At 31.7% G+C, this 20,722-nt stretch overlaps 1 protein-coding gene across 1 annotated transcript in view; it reads left to right on the top strand.

Moving 5' to 3' along the window:
- Positions 1-13,648, top strand: part of LOC143233147 (nephrin-like) — a 55,722-nt gene extending 42,074 nt beyond the window's left edge. Inside the window, exons 9-12 of the mRNA XM_076469087.1 lie at positions 84-111; positions 1,217-1,308; positions 6,268-6,410; positions 12,098-13,648. Coding sequence (XP_076325202.1) covers positions 84-111; positions 1,217-1,308; positions 6,268-6,410; positions 12,098-12,199 — 365 coding nt within the window. The 3' untranslated portion in view covers positions 12,200-13,648. The remainder of the gene's footprint in view (positions 1-83; positions 112-1,216; positions 1,309-6,267; positions 6,411-12,097) is intronic.
- The last annotated feature ends 7,074 nt before the right edge of the window (positions 13,649-20,722 follow it).

The raw sequence follows: 20,722 nt of genomic DNA, 5'->3' as shown, positions 1-20,722 counted from the left end.
CTGAACAATACACTTTAGCACAAATAAAATAAAAAGCTTTATTTCTATTCCATTAATGTTCTTTTTATTTCATTATTTACCAGGAAATCATTCGAGGGAAGCCAACAGTAGGTAAGTTTCTATACTAAAATAATCATGTTTAATTTGGATTATATTTTAATAAATCAAGTACGTACTACTAATTTTTCGAGATGCGTTACATTAAGCAACTTGTATGTTAATAATAGAAAATATGCGCTGATAAGTACATTTAAGAATAGGGAGTACTTTTATTTCGTTAAATTACTCTGTTGCTATAATATTAGTCCATTACTTCTGGCAAAACATAAACAAAAAAACAATCAGAGAGCTATTTTAAGTTTTCAACAGTAGCCAGCTCAAACATACACCAAACAGTCTTTGTTCTCACAATTTAGGTCTCTAGGTACCAAGTTCTCATCATGTTCATCTTGTTTTGACACTTTTCCAAGATTCCATTTTACTACTATTTTAACAAAAGTGTTGTTGATTTGGAAGTTACACACTAAACAAGCTCATCGTGTCAGTAGTTGGAACATTACAATATAAATGTCAATCCCACTACTCTTTAGTAAAAGAGAAGCCCAAGAGTTGACAGTTCATTCTCTCTAGTCTTATGGACGGCTAGCGAAGATAACCCCTTGTAACGTCAGTTTTCCAGTTGGAAGCATAACTGAAAATATATATTTCTTCAGGAAAGGTATATAATAGCCCTTTTGCGATCGGAAATATTCATACATTCAGATCGCAAAGATCTGTTTACGTCGGAGGTTTAGAGTTTACAATATGTGTATACCAACTGTACTTAATACTATTGAAAAATATAAAATATGAATTAAAATAGGGAAAATAAAGAAACTGACCTGCAGCAAGTCGTACCCCAAGTGTAGTTAACAAAGTGTTAAAACAAAGCTCAGTGTCCAAAGCTATCCAAGTGTCCTAGATAACAAACAGTGCACTAAATAATAATAAAAAATATCCGTGAGAAAAAACGACATCATTCACTTAACGACTTTTAATTACTTTGTTGACAGTAACTTTTGCGAATAATTTTAATTCAATGACTTGTACTTTCATTCCTAACAATTTATACATTACTCGCAGTAACAATTAGAAATTGCATCAACAAATCAGTAAGTTTACAGAGATGTTTATTTCATCTATACGATATTTAATTCCTATGGTTTTTAAAAACAAGCTGTACGGAAGGACTTGCTTTGAAAAACATAACAGAAGGAATTAAAACAATGTCGCCTTTAGAAGAGGAAAGATGTCCAGATATTATACCAGGTATTGTATTTAAAACAATTATAATACGAATTGCTTAATTTTATGTATTATACATTATTTTGTAACTTATTTAAACTGTTCACATATTGTTTACTTCATAAAATAACCTCTTTAATTTCGAGCAGATTGTTTATTTTTAAGTTCCTTATAATATCATATGTCAATATTTTCCTTGTCAACAATTTGTTCATAACTTACACTTTTAGACCATCTCTTAAAAGTCTAAACTTCATATAATACTTGTTCGTAATGCTTTGATTAAAAATAAATATGCATATGTAATTTCAGCAACATTCATTCTTCATCGACATTTAATTACTGCTTTTAGGATTACATCATTTTTCATCCTGTTATTAATGGACGTGTAGTTTATCGTGTTTTTCTCTTATTTGAAACTAAATACTTTTAGATTCAGTTCTTATTGTATAATTGTAGTCACAAATGTAGCTTACGTAAGATAGAAACAAAAGTGTTCTAAACATTTTAATAGCTAACCATCATCATAGCTATTATCAATATTTTTAACTTACTACAAAACTAAATACACCTCTACTGAGATGCACTTTAATAATAAATTATTTGCCACAAACTTGGAAGATGTAGTTAATGTTATATGAAATAACGTTTTGTGTCAAAATCTTCTGGTGAAAAATAAACAAACTGTATCAACCATCCTTACGTACTTCATAATAACTTATACATTAATCGAGCCAATGTGGTATAACAATCTGCTAAAAACTGTAACTGTTATGAACCAAGATACCAAGATACATTTCATTCACAGTATACTTTAAATAGTTGAACTGTTATCCAGATGCACGTTTTCTGTTAACTATTTTCGGCCATATTAAAACGTAAGCCAGTGTAGCATATTTAGACTAATACTAACTCTATACAATGAATAATAATAGCCATGGGTTCTGTGATAAAACATTGAAGCTACATCTGAAATTTGTATTAAATCACTTATTAAGACGAAAGTTAAAAAAGTATCTGCAGTATGATTCCACTTTTATGACAAATATTAAACACGTCAATTCGCCAACTTTCAATATAATTTTCATAAGTGAAATTCCAAGTTAAAATGTACTTCAAAATATTTATAAACATTAGAATCAATAAGATATAAATTAGCTTTTCATAATTTGAAACGAAAGAGATTAATACTGTAATTATTTTCAGAAATCCTGCAGTACATTTATTATTTTTTTTACGAAATGAAATATCATCTACGAACAGAATACAATGGATACGAACCTTTATAAAGAAAATCTAACAATCTGTACAAAGGCGCATTTTCAAAGGATGCTTCAGTAAAGTTCGGAATATAAACTCCAAAAATAAATTAAAACATATTTTAACCTCACAGTAATACTAATTCCATCATGTGATATTTCAGTAGCTCAGAAACAAGCCTGCAGGCTTGCAAGTTTTAATTTCTAGTTTTGATAACAATAGTGGGCACAGTACATATAGCTAATTGTGTAGTTTTGTACGTTGTAATGACAAAACCAATAATAAAGTACCCTTAAGCATAAGTTGTCGAGATGATAAAATATATTTATATTTAAATAAGTATAAAAATTAAATATTTTAAATTTAAAGTTTAAAAGCACATTCAATTAATATAAGGGAAGGAAATTTAAAACATCACAAACTGAAGAATCAAGCAGCTGTGAAAAATGTTGTTTCTCTTCGATCATCTATTTATCAGCAGCATTTCTTGTAGAAGTTAATAAGCTTTAATATTTTTTTTATCAGCAGTATTTCTTGTAGAAATTAATAAGCTTTAATATTTTCTTTTATCAGCAGTATTTCTTGTAGAAATTAATAAGCTTTAATTATTTTCTTTTTCCAGCAATATGTTTTATTAGGAAATAAAACAACACCCATATTTTTAATAATACAACTAGCTATTCAAATACGAATTATTATATATCGCCCATTTATTGTAGTTTTTATTTTTAATATTGTTCTGCCTGCTTATAGCAAAAACAGGCACGACTACTGGAATGATACTTGGGTAATATTAATAAATGGATTATCTTGCATTACACTGAGCACTTTGTATGTTATTTATATATCTTTCGTGAGTTCAAAAAGTCATACTTCTAGTATGACGCTGTTATCATTAACCCTTGAAGTTAGTTTTATAGAAATATCTGATGATCCTGTAAAAAGCTTAAATAAAGGGTGAAACAGGCATTACCAATCTATAATAGATGAACATTAAACGAATGTAACGTTTAGATACTCAGTGCTTTGTACACTAACAATCAGTGTCTTTAGGGAACCAACCCCAATATTACATACGAAGAGAAGGAGTGAAAAAATACATATAATATTAAATTTTAGTACACACATTCGTAGAATAATTGTTTCAATAGATACCATTTTCTTTTAAGGCGATGCCTTAGACATATATTTTTATACGCGCTTAATGAGGGTTGTGTGTTAGTATAAGCAAACATAGTACATTGCTATAAATTATACAGAAGGAATTTAATTGAATAGAAGCTGTAAATATTCACTTTATTCACAAACAAATCTCAATGATAATCTTCATCAGCGGCTTAAATTTTTACAAGTTGAACTAATACGATCAAATAGCCAATAGTTACAGTAAATCATCACAAACTCTATCAGCTAGTCTTCCATAACAGATATTTTAAGCTGTAATTTAAAAGATAGATTGAAACTCGGTTTCGAGTATCGGATGACAGTCACCAATTGCCGATCCCAAGTGTTGAATTATAGCCAATACTTCCTGTCTGGGAATTTTATAGATACTGCAAATAGAGTTACCATCATTAGAGCTGACTGCAAGGAGTGGCAAAATTATGCCAGCAGGAGATCGTGAAAATGAGACAGACATTTTGTAGCTATATGTTTTATTTACATAATATTTAGTTTTAAATAAACTATGCAGCAGAGACGACTCACCAGAACTTAGGGTCATCACATGATTAGACGGTCGTAAAATGTCAGGACCAAAACTCCATTAGAAATGGAGAAAAGAAAGGGTATATTAATATAATCAATTCATATGTACTAAATGACACGTTTCCAATGTTCTTGAGAGTGCAGGGTGTCACTCTAAGAAGAAATCTGGTCAGCTGCAGCAAAATCGTAACCTGCTTTACAATGACCAGCGAAGAGAGAGAAGAGGAAAAGGGAATACAAAAACTATAAGAAATATTACAAATAGTTATTTGTGTACATATGTTATTATATTACTACACATTTTCTTATATTTCCATTAAATATATATACATTCATCTCTACAACATGAAAAATTCGTATGGGTATCTATACGTATGGCTTTACAACTTACATCAGAACTATAAAGCATGTATCATATTTGGAGAAATAAATACCAGCTAACGTGCATTACATGTATAAAACTCTCGCAATTTCAAAATCCAGTCTATGCACCATTCCAGTATAGTTTAGTATTCCCTAAAATCCTGTTGTTATCAGGGTATGAATATAGTAGCTATATATTCTTTACAAACATATACATAGCATGTGACATGTTTATCACCACGCGTCATAGTGGTCATACATGCAGTACGATTATCAATGATAACATTGTGACAATAGTATCGGAAGCAGTGGCCATCCAGTCTGCAAGAAAACAATGTATCATAGTGATCATATATGTAGTAACACTATCAAAGACAACATTGAGAAATTGGCATCAGGAGTAATAGACATCCAATCTGCATGAAGCCAATGTATCATAATGATCATACATGCAGTAACTATCAAAGACAACATTGAGAAATTGGCATCAGGAGTAATAGACATCCAATCTGCATGAAGCCAATGTATCATAATGATCATACATGCAATAACTATCAAAGACAACATTGAGAAATTGGCATCAGGAGTAATAGACATCCAATCTGCATGAAGCCAATGTATCATAATGATCATACATGCAGTAAAACTATCAAAGACAATATTGAAAAATTGGCATCAGGAGTAATAGACATCCAATCTGCATGAAGTGAAACTAAAGGTTGTTATTATTTCCCGACAAAGCTTCATGCACTAATTAATGATTTCATTAAACTAAACTATTTCTATTATACACCTTTATATTCCTATTTGTAAGTTTCTAACTTTCTACTTATTTATTTTGTGTCTCAAACAGGCTTTTGGAAAAACCACGTTTGCAATTTATATACAGTAATGTGGTATTTGTTCTAACCGGCAAAAAGCTGCCAAAAGCAATGCATGCCTTCCAAAATATTTTCTCATTCAGACGTTTCTTTATTATGTGTTATTTATATGCTATTCTTATTTCAGACGTGCAAACTCATCAGTTTTAAAATCACAATTTCGTAGAGTAAGCTATTATTGATGTTTCGCTTGTACATGTATGACGCATACTTTAAGAAAATAATACATGATTGCAGTTGTTACCAAGCATACGACATTGAAGTTATTGTTTTACTTAAATGTCAAAATGGGGAAGACGAGTCAGTTATTATAAAGAATCCTATTTCTCATTCAATATTCATTTTAAAGTAGATATCAGGTTCAATGCTGTAGGTTAAGTGTTATTATAGTTGTATAAATAAAGTAAATTATTCTTGATTCCATCAATTCAGCAAGTTTTTTTTTTTTTAAATTGAAATGATTAGTTACGTTCAAGTGTTATTCATATTGAAAATTTAGTAGTGTAAATGCTGATGTTTCTTAATATTATTAATCGATGCAATGATAGATAAATTAAGCATTTAGGAGTTTCTAGGTAAATTTACGTCTTCACTCTTAGCAAATATTGCCTGTGCAAATTTAAGTACTTATCCAATATCAAATCAGTAACACTGAGAGCCAAAACAAATGTAATTTTGGAGATAATGTTAATTACAGCTAAAGGTTTTAAAGAAGTTAATATTTGCTTAAGATGCAGCTAAACTTTAATTATCCGTTTATTGTGCTTCTTAGTAAACGAAATCGCCTTTGATTGTGAAGACAGAAGTAGTGAAGAGTGTGTGTACATTGTACCGCATTCTACAACAAAATCAAACATGTACAAGATACCTGGTGAAGATTCAGAATCTAAAGAAAGATATAAGTGTTCTAATACAGTAAGTTTTGTTATGCTCTCTATTTTGTGTCTCGGAATAATTTTATTACCCATTAATACATTATATTTTTACTTGTTTTTAATTTTGAAAACTTCTAAAAATAAGTATCCCAATTAACTTGAGCCTGTTTGTTTTTAATTTTGAAAACTTCTAAAAGTAAGTATCCCAATTAACTTGAGCCTGTTTGTTTTTAATTTTGCTTATGAGATATAATAGAAAAATGACTAATATTTGGAACAAAAGTGTTATAACGTTCTGTATGATATAGATGTAATAGAATATTAGATAATGACTTGCTATTTGTAAGACTAATAGTACACTTAGAATCGATATGTATTTTTGTTTAATTTGTTAATGATGAATGACATCGAGGATAAGAACAAATGTCTCATGTTTATTTTGGTATTTCTTTTAAATGCGATTGAGCTTACTGTTAATTTATTTAAATTCATTAAAAAGATCACATAGTTATCTCATATTTGCTACTCGTAATAATAATTAATCTTCATAAATTTAGTGAATTAATGGACCACATAAATTTATCACTATGGGTCTTACACCGTAAGAAGTATATTCTAATTTTACAAGTATGTTAGCGTTACCCTTGACTTAGGAAATGATGCAGGATATCACAAGCAGAAATGCAAGCTTGGCTTCACGAAAAATTCTGTAAAACATGTATTTGTTTCGAGAAGTATTGTTACATTTAATCTCTTTCTTACAATGAAATGTCATTAACTTTAGGTAGATTTAGTTTTCCGTGAATAATACATATATGAATTCACAGAAGTCTGTAATATTTTTGTAACTAATTTATTTCCAACCTTTAAGACATTGTACACAATAGAATTTTAATAATTCAAAAGATTGAAACTGGAAAATAATTAACAGTATTTTAACATTACTCTTGTAGTTTGTTGTGGAAATCAAGAAACACTCATTATATAGTTTAACACCCTTGTACGTACAAACTGACTAAAGAAGATAACTGTGGGAAATATTTTGAGTTCTTATATTCTTCAGGATATGTATATAGTGCTTAGACTCTTTCTTTAAAGTCACTAGAATTCATTTATATAAATTATATAGTGTTACCAAGTTATAACATTTTTTGATAAGCTTTAGTTTCTAATTACATTTATATGTTTTTTTCTGTCTAATTTACAGTACATATATATACATATATGTATGATAAATAAATAGATGGATGGATAAAGATATAAACAGATAAAAAGAAAGATATATTTATTTGTTTCTACGTCGGTATATCTACTGCACAGGTTCCTTACGTGCCTATAGATGCATTCTAATAAAGTTACCGATCGATTTAGCACATAGTTTGAAGAAAAAAATTGGTTTTCGACAGTTTTATGGGTTTTCTATGATGTTTCGTGGAGTACTGTTATGATTAATAACACTTTCGATTTCATAGACGATGTATTATCCTACACTAATAGTTGATTCACGTGGAACATAGTATTAAGGGTAGACAAAAAAAATCATAATTCATTCTACTCAGATAGATTTCCAAAAATTAGAAGCTCCTGGTAACGCCGACAGATAGATTCATAACTTCCTTTAGCTAGTTATAATAACATCTTAGTTCATGATGTAAGCATACTTTCGGGCAATAATTTTTATACATGCTTCAAGGTGGATAAGAATTAATACATAACCAATACGTTTATATGCAAAAACGGCTCCTTTGGGTTGAGAAAATATTTTACATAGAAGAGCGAACAACGTTTCGACCTTCTTCGGTCATCGTCAGGTTCACAAAGAAAGAGGTAATTGACCGGAAGCTGACCACATGTTTGAAAGGGTTGTGTAACTGAGTGTCGGAATGTAGAGGGCGGTATTAGATGTTTGAATATATAATTTTATTTATTTTATTATATTAATATAGGTATAAAGGCGTTCCTTTATATTGGTTTATTTTGGGTTTAGGTTGTTGTATAAGTAAGGCTTCTTTAATTTTGCGTTTGTTTATGTTTGTTTCTTTATTTAGTATTTGAGTGTTTTCTATGGTTATGTTGTGTTTATTTGACTTGCAGTGTTCGAAAACGTGTGAAGGTGACTTTTTATGTTCTTTGAATCTGGTTTCCATTTTTCTAATTGTTTCTCCAATATAGAAGTCGTGGCAGTTATCACATTGTAGTTTATAAATAATGTTGGTGTGGTGTTTGTCAGTGTAGTTTTTACATAGTATAGACCTCAGTTTTGTGCCTGGTTTTTGAATAAATTTGGTATTAACTGGAATGTCATATTTTGTTACTAATTTTTGCCAAATGTTGGTTATTTGTTTGCTTATGTCAGTAATATATGGTATACAGCAGTATATGGTTTCGTGATTTTTTGATTCGTGAGATGTGTTTACTTTTGTTGGTTGATTTTGCTTTCTGTCTAGGTGTGTGCGTATAATGTTTTCTACGGTTTGTGAAGGAAACTTATTGATGTTGATGAAGTATTGTTTTATTTTGTCTAATTCATCGTTAATATTATCTGGTGAGCATAATTTTATGGCTGTGTTTATTTGGTTTCTTAGTATGTTGAGTTTTTGTTTTGTTTCATGTGCTGAGTCCCAAGGAATGTATAGTACAGTATGGGTGATTTTTCGGTGGATTTCTGTTTTGAATTGTGTGCCGGTTCTTGTAATTTTGAGGTTAAGAAATGATATTTGATTGCTTTCTTCCTGTTCACATGTGAAATTAATGTTGGGATGTATAGAGTTAATGTGATTGAAAAAATTAAGTATGTGTTCTGTAGATTTTAATACCGCAACCGTGTCATCTACATATCTGTACCAGTATAGTGGTGGATGTAATGTTGTGTTAATTGCTTGTGTTTCAACTTGTGTCATAAAAATATTGGCTAGAACTGGTGATACTGGGTTGCCCATACTTAGGCCATTTGTTTGTATATAGTTTTGGTTGTTGAACATGAAGTTTGTCTTTATCTTGGTTAATTCTATGAGGGTTGCTAACTGGTTACTGGGAATTTCTACAGTTCGGTTAAGGTCTCGAATATAGAGTTCTAAGGCTATCTTTCAGGCTTCAGTGGTTGGAACTTTTGTAAAGAGGGATATAACATCGAAACTGGCCAGTTCTAGCCTTAGAACTCTATATCCGAGACCCTAACCCAACTATAGAAATTCCCAGTAACCAGTTAGCAACCCTCATAGAATTCACCACGATAAAGACAAACTTCATGTTCAACAACCAAAACTATATACAAACAATCAGTGATGTCGAGAAACCCACTTGTTGAGAAATTTATATGCAAAAACGGCTCGTTTGGGTTGAGAAAATATTTTACATAGAAGAGGGAACAACGTTGGGAATTCTCAACAAGTGGGTTTCTCGACATCACTGATAACCAATACGTGTTTCTTTTAAATAAACATGAAAAATGTGTCAGATACTGATGATAATCATATTGTGAAAGACTAATGTGGGGTATTTATGTCTCTTTACCATGATAAACATAACGAAGATATTTTCTCAGATGGCTTTTATCATTAGTCTGAAATCCTTTTTCAGTCACAATTCTTTGATCATCTTCTCTATTTAAACGAGGAAAGCCTGAGTACTTTTGAATTGTTTTTAAGGTGTTTTTTTTTCAATCGAATATATCACCTTATTGAAAGAAACATTTTCTCTCCAATCTATTGAAAGGAATTCTGATTTTCTGAGGCGAATTCGTTCCAAATCTAAAGCTTTTATCAAGCAATCTGAAAAAAAATACTCTGGAAATGTAGAAGCTTAAACTTAGACTTAAGAGAAATCTTAACAATTTCACAGCTATAAAAAATCGTAGCATATATAAAACACTGAAGAAGAAAACCTAAACTGCAATATATTTAAAAAAACAACTAAAATGAAAGTATTCAAAGTAAGTGTTAATACATCAACTAGCTAGAATAATAAGTTATATATATATATTTGTTTAATATTTTTATTTTGTTAGCTCAACACTGTATTACTTCCGGTAAGAAATCTAATGACATCTAGTAGGAAACATGTAATTCAGTTGTAGTAAAACATTGATAAAACATTATTAGTATTGTTCTGATATAATTTCACGCAAACTATCGATCAGCAGATCACGCTTCTCCAGCATGAAACGTTATATACCATAATAATTGACAAGGATATATTATACTATTTGTCTAGATTAGGTAAGTGTAAGATGTAATATCGTATAATACTATTTGGATATATCATTAAATTAAAATTTTATTTCTATGTTCTTTATATTATAGTTTATGCCAAGTAATACAAATGTATATCTGCATTTTAATTTACTAATTTTACTTGTTTTGTTGGAGAACAGTGGAGTTCGACAGCATTGCACTAATAGCAAGTTTTGTATAACGAATAAAAAAACTTTTGAATGTAAAATATTACACTACTTTAAGCCATCTTAAATACCAAAATACAGTATATATATACATATATATAATCTTCAAAACCATAGAAGGTTTGCTGTTAAAAGACGGTCAGTATTTTAGTTTTACTACCCAACCATCACAAAATTGAAGGTTCAATTAAAAAGAAACTTATTCATGCGTAAACAATGTGTGTTATTGGTAAAAAAAAATCTTACAGAATAGAAACATGTGTTATATAATAACTTCATAACTCTTTTATGGAAAAGGGCTGGTACTTAGCAAAATATTTTTAGTAAGCGCTCTGATTATTTGTGGCATAAAACATTGGCGTGGTGTTGAAATATTTGACCTAAGGGAATTAAGAGATTTTTGAAACTCTTGTTTGTCTGTTTAATGAACTTTGCGCAAAGCTACTCAAGAGCTACTGTGCGAGCCGTCCCTAATTAAGCAGTGTAAGACTAGAGGGAAGGCAACTAGTCATCACCACCCACCGCCAACTCTTGGGCTACTCGTTTAGCAACGAATAGTGGCATTGATCGTCACATTATAATGCCCTACCGCTAAAAGGGCGAGAATGTTTGGTGTGACCGAAATTCGAACCCGCGACCCTCGGATTACGAGTAGAACGCCTTAACCCACCTTGCCATGCCGGGCTTGAAACTCTTATATGCTTAAATTATAAACGATGAAATTCTCATACTAGGAAATTTTAAATAATTTTTACACTGTTAATCAACAGGTAAATCAGGGTAACACATCGTATAAAATTCTAAAATATAAAAGCGTTTTGAAGATATACTATTCCTGTAGTCAAATCAGTGTCAGAGATATGTTCTTCCTTATATCAACGTAGTATTTTAAATGTGTACTTCCTTAAACTACTGTATCTGAGATGTATTCTTCCTTAAATCAACGCAATGTTCGTTCTCCTGATCAACGCGTTGTCATAAAAATATTGTCAAGTTTAAACAGTACAAATTAAATCTATGTTGATTTCTTACAAGAACCTTCGCTGTATCACATGTGTTTAAAATTGTACCTTAAAAACAGACTTTTGGTTCAATCATCTACTTATATAAATCACATGCTTATTTTGCTATTTTTTGTGAAGTTGTAATAAACACGTAATAAAATTATTGGAATAAATTTAAGATGATTAAATATTAAATAATATAAATAAATTTTACCATAATGAAAATCACTGTAATGTAGATATTTTATGTGAGCTGATTAAATACATATAACGTTACATTGGTTTAAGAACTGAATATTCTATTTTTCTCGTTTTTTTAATAAGAATCGACAAGGCCTAAATATTGGAAAGAGGTGCGAATTGTTGGTTGTGGAAACGAATAATGACGATCCAAAAAACGTCACAAAACAACAAGAAACTATTTGATATTTCCAGCAGAAATCAGTCAAAGGAATTATTCAACTCCCACAGAAGACCTGGGAAAGTGAATTAATCTCTAACTCCAACGTCAACCTACAAGACCACAATCTACCTGACTGGAACAGTATGTAGCGTAAAGAAGGTTATACTACAGGACTATAAGCACATACTTGGGCATTCTTGCAGAAATACCAACTGAGAGTATGATAAAGTTTCAGTGAACAACCTATAGTAACAGTTTAATATCTGACTCAGGCCATGAGCGACTTTAACATAGACGTTTTAATGAAAAAAATTCTTAGCTTATAATAATAATAAAAAACAACTTCAAGCCAGTTATTAAGATCTCTCTTCAAAGTTAAAATTTAAATTTTGTCTCTAAACTCTGATGTTTCACAACGTTACAGAACACAAGATTAATTAGTCTGTTATGTCTTAATTAATTTCTTCTAACGCTTATCATGTTTCATAAGAACCTAAAAGAATGTTTGCATCTATGGAACAATTTTATTTGTTCGTATCTAATTTGCTATTTTAATAAACATATACAATATACTATAGCATTTAATTAAATCATTTAAACCCATCCAACTGTGATTTTTTAACTTATATATATTGGTTTTTGCCTTGATTTTGTGAGGTTTGAAACAGCAGTTACGTTTAATGAGTTGTTAACCAAGATACCTTTCTTTAACATCACTATAGTTTAATTAAAGATATACGAGGCTCTTTAGAGTTTGTTAAAACTTCTAATAACTTAAAACGTACGTTTATCTTCATGATGTATCGTATTTTGTAAAAATGTAATAGTTTTAATCGTGACAAAAAAAGGTTTTCTGCCTTAATTCGAAATCGAGACAATGTTATAGTACACTAGAAACTTGCTGTAATATTCAAAGTTGCGCCAGAAAAGTAAGATAAATCTTTATTTTCTTACTTCTAAACCTCTGAGTTATAAGTAAGAAGATGCGGATTTTGCTTAATGGTTCGCTTAACCTAAAATATAATAAGAATTCTCTTCGGAATTAGTGTTTCCAGTCTATTAAAAGCATCACAGCTATTTGTAAACTTATCTCATATTAAGTGAAAGCACTAAAAACAGTTTCACCTAACAAAGTAATTTACGAATCGGGCCTTAAACCGCATGAAAAATTAAATAAAACTTATTATATAAACATTCTCTGTGGCTTGCAACGCATAAGATTAACTTTATGTTCTTGTCAATCCCAGTCCCCGCGGAACGATAACTTAATGGAGTAATGTAATGACAAAACGTTAAGAAATCTTCTCTTTTAAAGATAGAGTTGATTGACTTCCTGTATTCGCATTAAAACTTATTTGTAATTACAAAATATAATTTGAAAGTTCCTTTTTCTACTAATTACCGCAGAAAATAAAGTGTTCAGTGTATTTTTTGTAGCTAATCTGGGAATAGTATATACATTTGTATTTGTGCTTGTGTGTGAGTCTGACTCATTATACTTCACGTACATATTGATTGTGTCAACTCATAATGCTTAATTATATCTTTTATACAGGAAATAAGAGCTAAAAGACAAGAAACACGAATTCTGAGCGACTTGGGGACATTTGAGCCCAAAATAAGACAAGAATAATAATGTATCAATAAACTGTAAACCTTTGTGTAAAACTTTATGTGCAATTAAGATGTTACTCTCATATTTCTTGTCTAAGACCGAATTAAAATGTTTCAATAATGTTCCATTATTATTTAAACAGTACCAAGTACTGGTTATTTGTATTTCAAATATACATTTGTGTAATACGTAATAAGATGAGCGATACGCATTGGTAAAGTGTGTATCAAAAAGTGATTGATTAAACAAATAAGCGAAACGGAAACGGGTAATCAAATATTGATATATGCTACGGATATGAGACACCGATCATGTCATTTAATAACAATTGGGAGAAGTCGTGTCAATATAAGACTTTTTCAAATATCTATACAAAAACATTTACGCTAGAAGAAAAACGATATAAGAAAAATATGAGAACCTCTAAATCATATGAAGAAAATATGTTATATTGAAATTTATCCACATGAGGATAATCTATACTTATCCAAACAGAAACGGTTTCTAAGTAAGTCATCATAAAACAACAACAGACGTAACGTACTTTTTATTGAAACACCGACATGTTGGTGTTAATACTTGTCTTTACGGTTAATTCAGCAGCTATTGTAGACTGAAGATGTTTAGTCTGAATAAAAAACAAACAACCATTCACGTCACGTTCCCTTCCGTAAAACATGTGCTGCTGTGTTTCTTTTATCACATTGAATTACATCAGTTTAGTTGTTGTTGTTGTTAAGACATTTTACTTTTTCAATGTTTTATTTTCTTTCAGTAATTACATGTAGCATGTTATTACTTTCAAATATTTATTACAGTGGAATAATTAATAATTACGTAAATGTAAGAAACACAGCTTTGACTTCGTGTTCATTTCAAAGTATACCCGTTTTACTGTGTGTGAAAAATATGTTACACTAATGTTTTTCTCACTATTTGAATTTGAAAAATAAAACAATTTTATCTTTATGATAACAGTGTCAACTAGCAGCTGAGATACCAAAACTTTTGTTTAAAATTTATAATGAATTGTCTCATAAATGCTTGGTTTATTTATACCTAACAAATGAGTGCACATTATGAAACAATAATCCGTGATGACGAGAAACCCTACTTGTATATAAAATTATATATTAAAAAACGTATGAGAACCTAAAGATGACCGAATAAGGTCTAAACGTTATTCGCTCCTCTACTAGTGCTTTCTCTACTCATAAGAGCCGTTTCTAAATATATAAATGAGTGCACAATCACATCCTAGGTATAGTCTACTGATGTCTTGAAACATTACAAAAAATATCATTCATAATTATATAGCATCGCGTTAAAAACAATAAATGCTTATAATTTTAAAGAATGTGTTCCATATTCTGTTTTTCTATATCACCCACTCATAATTCAGCAGTAAGTCCGTGGGCTTATTATGTTGATAATCGCAAGGCCCGCGGAAACGGTGGGATTTTAGCCCCACTACGTTGCAGGATAGTAATCACGTGGCTTCAAAAATCATTGATCAATACAGCAGAAAACCTTAGTATTTCTATATAAGTTATATGTATACGTACACAAACTCTGGTAGCTATATAGCTGCACACTTGAGGGCGCTACCAGCAAGATATAGTTTCCTCTAGAAAGGAATTGATTGAAATATCTCAGATAGGAAGACCCCAGCAAGACCATTGTGTAGCTTCGCGCTTAACAAGCTTATAATATTAACCCTGAAAAGAAAATTTCAGTTGGGTACGCATTATCTTTCACTTTTCTTAGAATCAACTCTAATATTTCAATAATGAGAATTATTGATTTGTGTAATAAAGTTATAAACAGCAAACTTTGTAATTTTAACATATTTTTGCTTGTTTTTGTTTTAGTATTTAAGTTTAAAACTATACAGTAGACTATCTGTACTATAACAATTACGGGTATTGAAATCCATAAACTTACTGCTCTACCATTGAGGGACATTTTAAGATGTACAAACACATTTATTCAATAACAAGATAACTTCTTATATCCACGTTTTGAATATAACATTAATAAGAGATCAAAGTGAAACTTATACATAAACTAGCTTAAAGAAACTATACCAGAAACCTAACGGAGTAAAGCTAGATATTTAAACAGATTCACATACAGAATAAAAGTTAATCAGTGTCTTTAATGCTAATTCTTTTAGGGGAAGCGCTCTCAACTTTCAAGTACTACAATGAAAGTTGCTATAACCTTAAAAACATAATTTTAGTTTTAAAAAATCAACTTATAACAAGCTCGTACTGCCATCAATTTGTTTAAGTACTCTAGAGACGCTTAATACAATGTGCACCTCGCTCAGAGCGACATCTAACTGTCAATGACAAGATTTTATCTAGAGACGCTTACTACAATGCGCATCTCGCTCAGAGCAACATCTAATTGTCAATGACTAGATTTCATATTGTAAACCTTTGCTTCAACAGGTTAATTGAGAGTTCGTTTGACACAATTGTCTCTAAAATGTTGGATATAACAGGGTGATAATTAATTGTTTCGACTGTGTAACTAATTTCCCCTTCACCCCTTCTTCATTGCAAAGTTTTGGCTAAAATATTTGCATACTGTTCTATACTGATTGTATTGTCTACGCGTATAGACTAATTATTCAGTAAATGGCTAAATAACAAAGAGATAGTGTGTGATCAGACAAACACGTACGAGTTGTTATTCTGGTCTGTATAAGTTGTTTTAAGCATTTGTTCATCAAAACACACCTGAACGCCTGTTGTGTGTAAAACTGTGTGATTTTGGTACAGTATTTACCGAAACACATTAACGTTTTGTTTAGAATATTTCTCATTATTTGGTGTAAAGTCATGTCTTTTCGAGTGCCAGAAGTTATGATGCGTCAAAATGTTCGATTGTTTAGAAATGGCACGAAGCAGACTGTACTGCCAAAACAGGAGGATACAGCTGTGTACTGTACCCAGATCCTGAAACCTTGAAATACTTAATTTGTTTTACTAGTTGTTGAAATTACTGGAAAATAAATATAGCTATAATGACAAAAACATATTTGATTCTCTGTCATATTTTTCTTTGTTTAGCAGTAAACTATATACAAAGGATTATATGTACACTCTCATTCAAGGGGAACAGAGCCCCGAATTTGATACTGTTAAGTTCTCAAAGTTACCATACCGTTAGCCCATCGGCAAAACCAGGTTGTTAGGATGCTCGACTCATAATCTGAGTGTCGCGGGTTCGAGTCCCCCTCATACTAAACATGCTCGCCCTTTCAGCCGTGGGGGCGTTATAAAGTTACGATCAATTCCATTATTTGTTGGTAAAATAATAGTCCAAGAGTTGGCGGTGGGTGGTGGTGACTAGCTGCCTTTCCTCTAGTTCATCACTGATAAGTTAGGGGCGGCTAGCGCAAATAGCCCACGTGTCACTTTGCGCAAAAAAAAAACAAAAAAAAAAACATCAAAGATAGATAACATACATTTTCGGAGCAGAAACCAAAATCTGGCTAAATGCTTAAATAACATGCATATTTTCTACTTGTTTACGTTTTTGTACAAACGTTATCTTAAATCAATAAGACAGCCAAATATGTCAGTTCTAGCACAAATTTGAGAGTTCGTTTGACACAATTGTCTCTAAAATGTTGGATTTAACAGGGTGATAATTAATTGTTTCGACTGTGTAACTAATTTCCCCTTCTCCCCTTCTTCATTGCAAAGTTTTAGCTAAAATATTTGCATACTGTTCTATACTGATTGTATTGTCTACGCGTATAGACTAATTATTGAGTAAATGGCTAAATAACAAAGAGATAGTGTGTGATCAGACTAACACGTACGAGTTGTTATTCTGGTCTGTATAAGTTGTTTTAAGCATTTGTTCATCAAAACACACCTGAACACCTGTTGTTTGTAAAACTGTGTGATTTTGGTATAGTATTTACCGAAACACATTAACGTTTTGTTCAGAATATTTCTCATTATTTGGTGTAAAGTCATGTCTTGTCGAGTGCCAGAAGTTATGAAGCGTCAAAATGTTCGACTGTTTAGAAATAACACGAAGCAGACTGTACTGCCAAAACAGTAGGGTACAGCTGTGTACTGTACCCAGATCCTGAAACCTCATCTGTCTGCAAGAAACTATGTTGCAGAAAACTACTGGTAGACGCCGATAAACTACTGCTCGAGATGACCGTGTTTTGGTCATATTAACATGTCAAGGTCAAAATAACACCTTATGGCAGATATGGCATAAGCGCATTCATTCCAGGGTATTTAAAAAATATTGGATGGGGGACTGACCAAATAAGGTTTTCTTGGAAGAGTGGCTGTCTGCAAATCTATAGTAACCAGAATCAGCTGATGTCATCGAATTACTTGGGTAAAAAAGCATACCATCTTATAGCAAGAACACTAGGAACATGTCACTTTTTGGGATGAGTCCTGCTTCTAACTTGTTAAACCTGATGCAAAGGTCGTGTTCGTCGTTTACTTGTAGAAAAGATTATAGAAGACTGTCTTTTCCACAGAGATTACAAGGAGATGGTACAGTATCTTTTTAGGGCAGCAATTCATCATGACTGAAAAAAACTGCTCTTCATATCCTTCAGGGAAACACAGTGGAGCCACCTACAGGTATCACTTGCTAGAAAAAGATACAGCGATACCTTCGTGTTCCAGGATGACACTACAACTAACAGTGCTGCAGATACTGCACAGGATTATCTCGAAAAAATGGACGTTGCAAGATTTGCTTGGCATGTAAAGTCTCCAGATTTTAATCCCATTGAGAACTTTTGGACAGAACTAAGGCAGGAAATTACAAATTGTATCTGAGTTTTAGCTCCTTTTAGTGATAAGTTGGCATGAAATTTTGATGGATAATAACAATAACCTCTTGGAGAGCATCCCTTATACATATAACATGTGTAAAGATTTTGGGCAAGATTGCTCCCTTCTGCAGCGGCACAGCGGATTTACAATATAAGAAACCGGATTTCGATACCCATAATGAACAAAACATATATAGCCTATTATGTAGCTTTGTGCTTAACTAGAAATAAACGTATTTGGAAAGTAGTTCTTTTGTAGCCTGTATGGTTATCGTTAGTGTGCTCGACTCGTATTCTGAGGGTCATGGGTTCAAATACCCGTCACATCAAACATGCTCGACCTTTCAGCCGTGGAAGGATTGTAATGTTACGATCAATCCCACTGTTAGTTGGTAAAAGAGTAGCCCAAGATTTAGAGGTGGATGGTAATAACTACCTGCCTTCTCTCTAGTCTTACACTTCTAAATTAAAGACGGCTAGAGCAGATAGCCCTCGTGTAGCTTTGCGCGAAATTCAAAACAAACAAATCAAGACTGCACTATATTAATGAAAATGATATTAAACAATGCATGTATTATCGTTGCAAGTTTCCAACTTACATACATATATTCGTAATATAGTTTGCTTGTTTTTAGTGAAGATTATTTCGTTTCTTGTTTGTAAATACAAAACTACATAATAACCATCTGCGCTCAGTTCATTATGGAAGATCGAAACCAGATTTTAGTGATCAACGTTCTTGCATTTACGCACATGACACAAATAATTTTCTTTTACTCTTCATATCAGCTTAAAAAATAGTGTGCCCGGGATAGATACGTGGGTTAAGGCGTTCGACTCGTAATCTGAGGGGCGCGAAGTCGAATCCCCGTCGCATCAAACATGCTCGTTCTTTCAGCCGTGGGGGCGTTGTAATGCACGATCAATCTCACTATTCATAAGTTCTTTTTTTGTACTTCTAAATCAACATTTTAAAATATTAAACAATGTAATTTAATATTTATATATATATATATAAATTGAAATAAAGTATAAAACATTGTCATGCATTTTGTAAAACTACACTGTCTACACAATATTATAACTAATTCGTAACCTGAGGGTCGCAAGTTCGACTCCCCTTCACACCAAACATGCTCGTCCTTTCAGTCGTAGGGGAGTTATAAAGTTACGATTAATCCCACTATTCGTTGGCAAAAAAGTAGCCCAAGAGTAGGCGGTGGGTCGTGATGACTAGCTGCCTTCCCTCTCGTCTTACACTGCTACATTAGGTATGTCTAGCGCAGATAGTCCTTATATAGCTTTGCGCGAAATTCAGAAACAAGCAAACAAAAAAATATTATCTCGCAATTTAATCAATAAACAATAACCAGTCTTTTTCTTCATAAATGATTAAAAAATTAAATATTTAAAGGGCCTGTCATGGCCAGGTGGTAAAGGCACTCTACTCCTAATCCAAGGGTTGCGGGTTCGACTACCCGTCACACCAAACATGCTCGCCCTCTTAGCAGTGGGAGCTTCATAATGTGACAACCAATCCCACTATTCGTTGGTAAAAGAGTAGCCCAAGAGTTGGCGATGGGTAATAATGACTAGCTGCCTGTCTTACAATGCTAAATTAGAAACGGCTAGCGCAGATAGCTCTCGAGTAGCTTTGCGCGAAATTAAAAAAAAAACCAAAACAAGCAAACAATAAAAACAAACAAACCAAAACTAAATAAATATTTTTATATTTTCAAGTTGTATTTTGACTTACTTATAAAAGGATAAATATTTATTTTAAAATATACTTTTGTCATTAACTTATCGAAGTATTTGTCAAGTAAACGAAGACATAGTTCACTGATATGCACATCAGTTATGGATTGTTTTCGTAAACAAAGAACAAGATGGATATATTAAGTATAATATTATGTAAGAAAACATAAGAAATGTCTTTTACTCAAGACAAAACGCTTTGCAAAAACTTGTTTCTTACTCATACGATTGAAGAACCTCAACCAGAGGATTATCTAAAACTTCATCGGTGGTAAAAATCAGGGTTCAGCTTCATGCTGTTTGATCTAAGGTCACGTCGTGCTCATTCTTAACAATGTCACG

This window comes from Tachypleus tridentatus, chromosome 12 (genome assembly GCF_004210375.1).
Source record: "Tachypleus tridentatus isolate NWPU-2018 chromosome 12, ASM421037v1, whole genome shotgun sequence".
Lineage (NCBI taxonomy): Eukaryota > Metazoa > Arthropoda > Merostomata > Xiphosura > Limulidae > Tachypleus > Tachypleus tridentatus.
The sequence above is the reverse complement of the archived record's forward strand: the minus strand, read 5'-3'. Positions and strand labels throughout refer to the sequence as shown.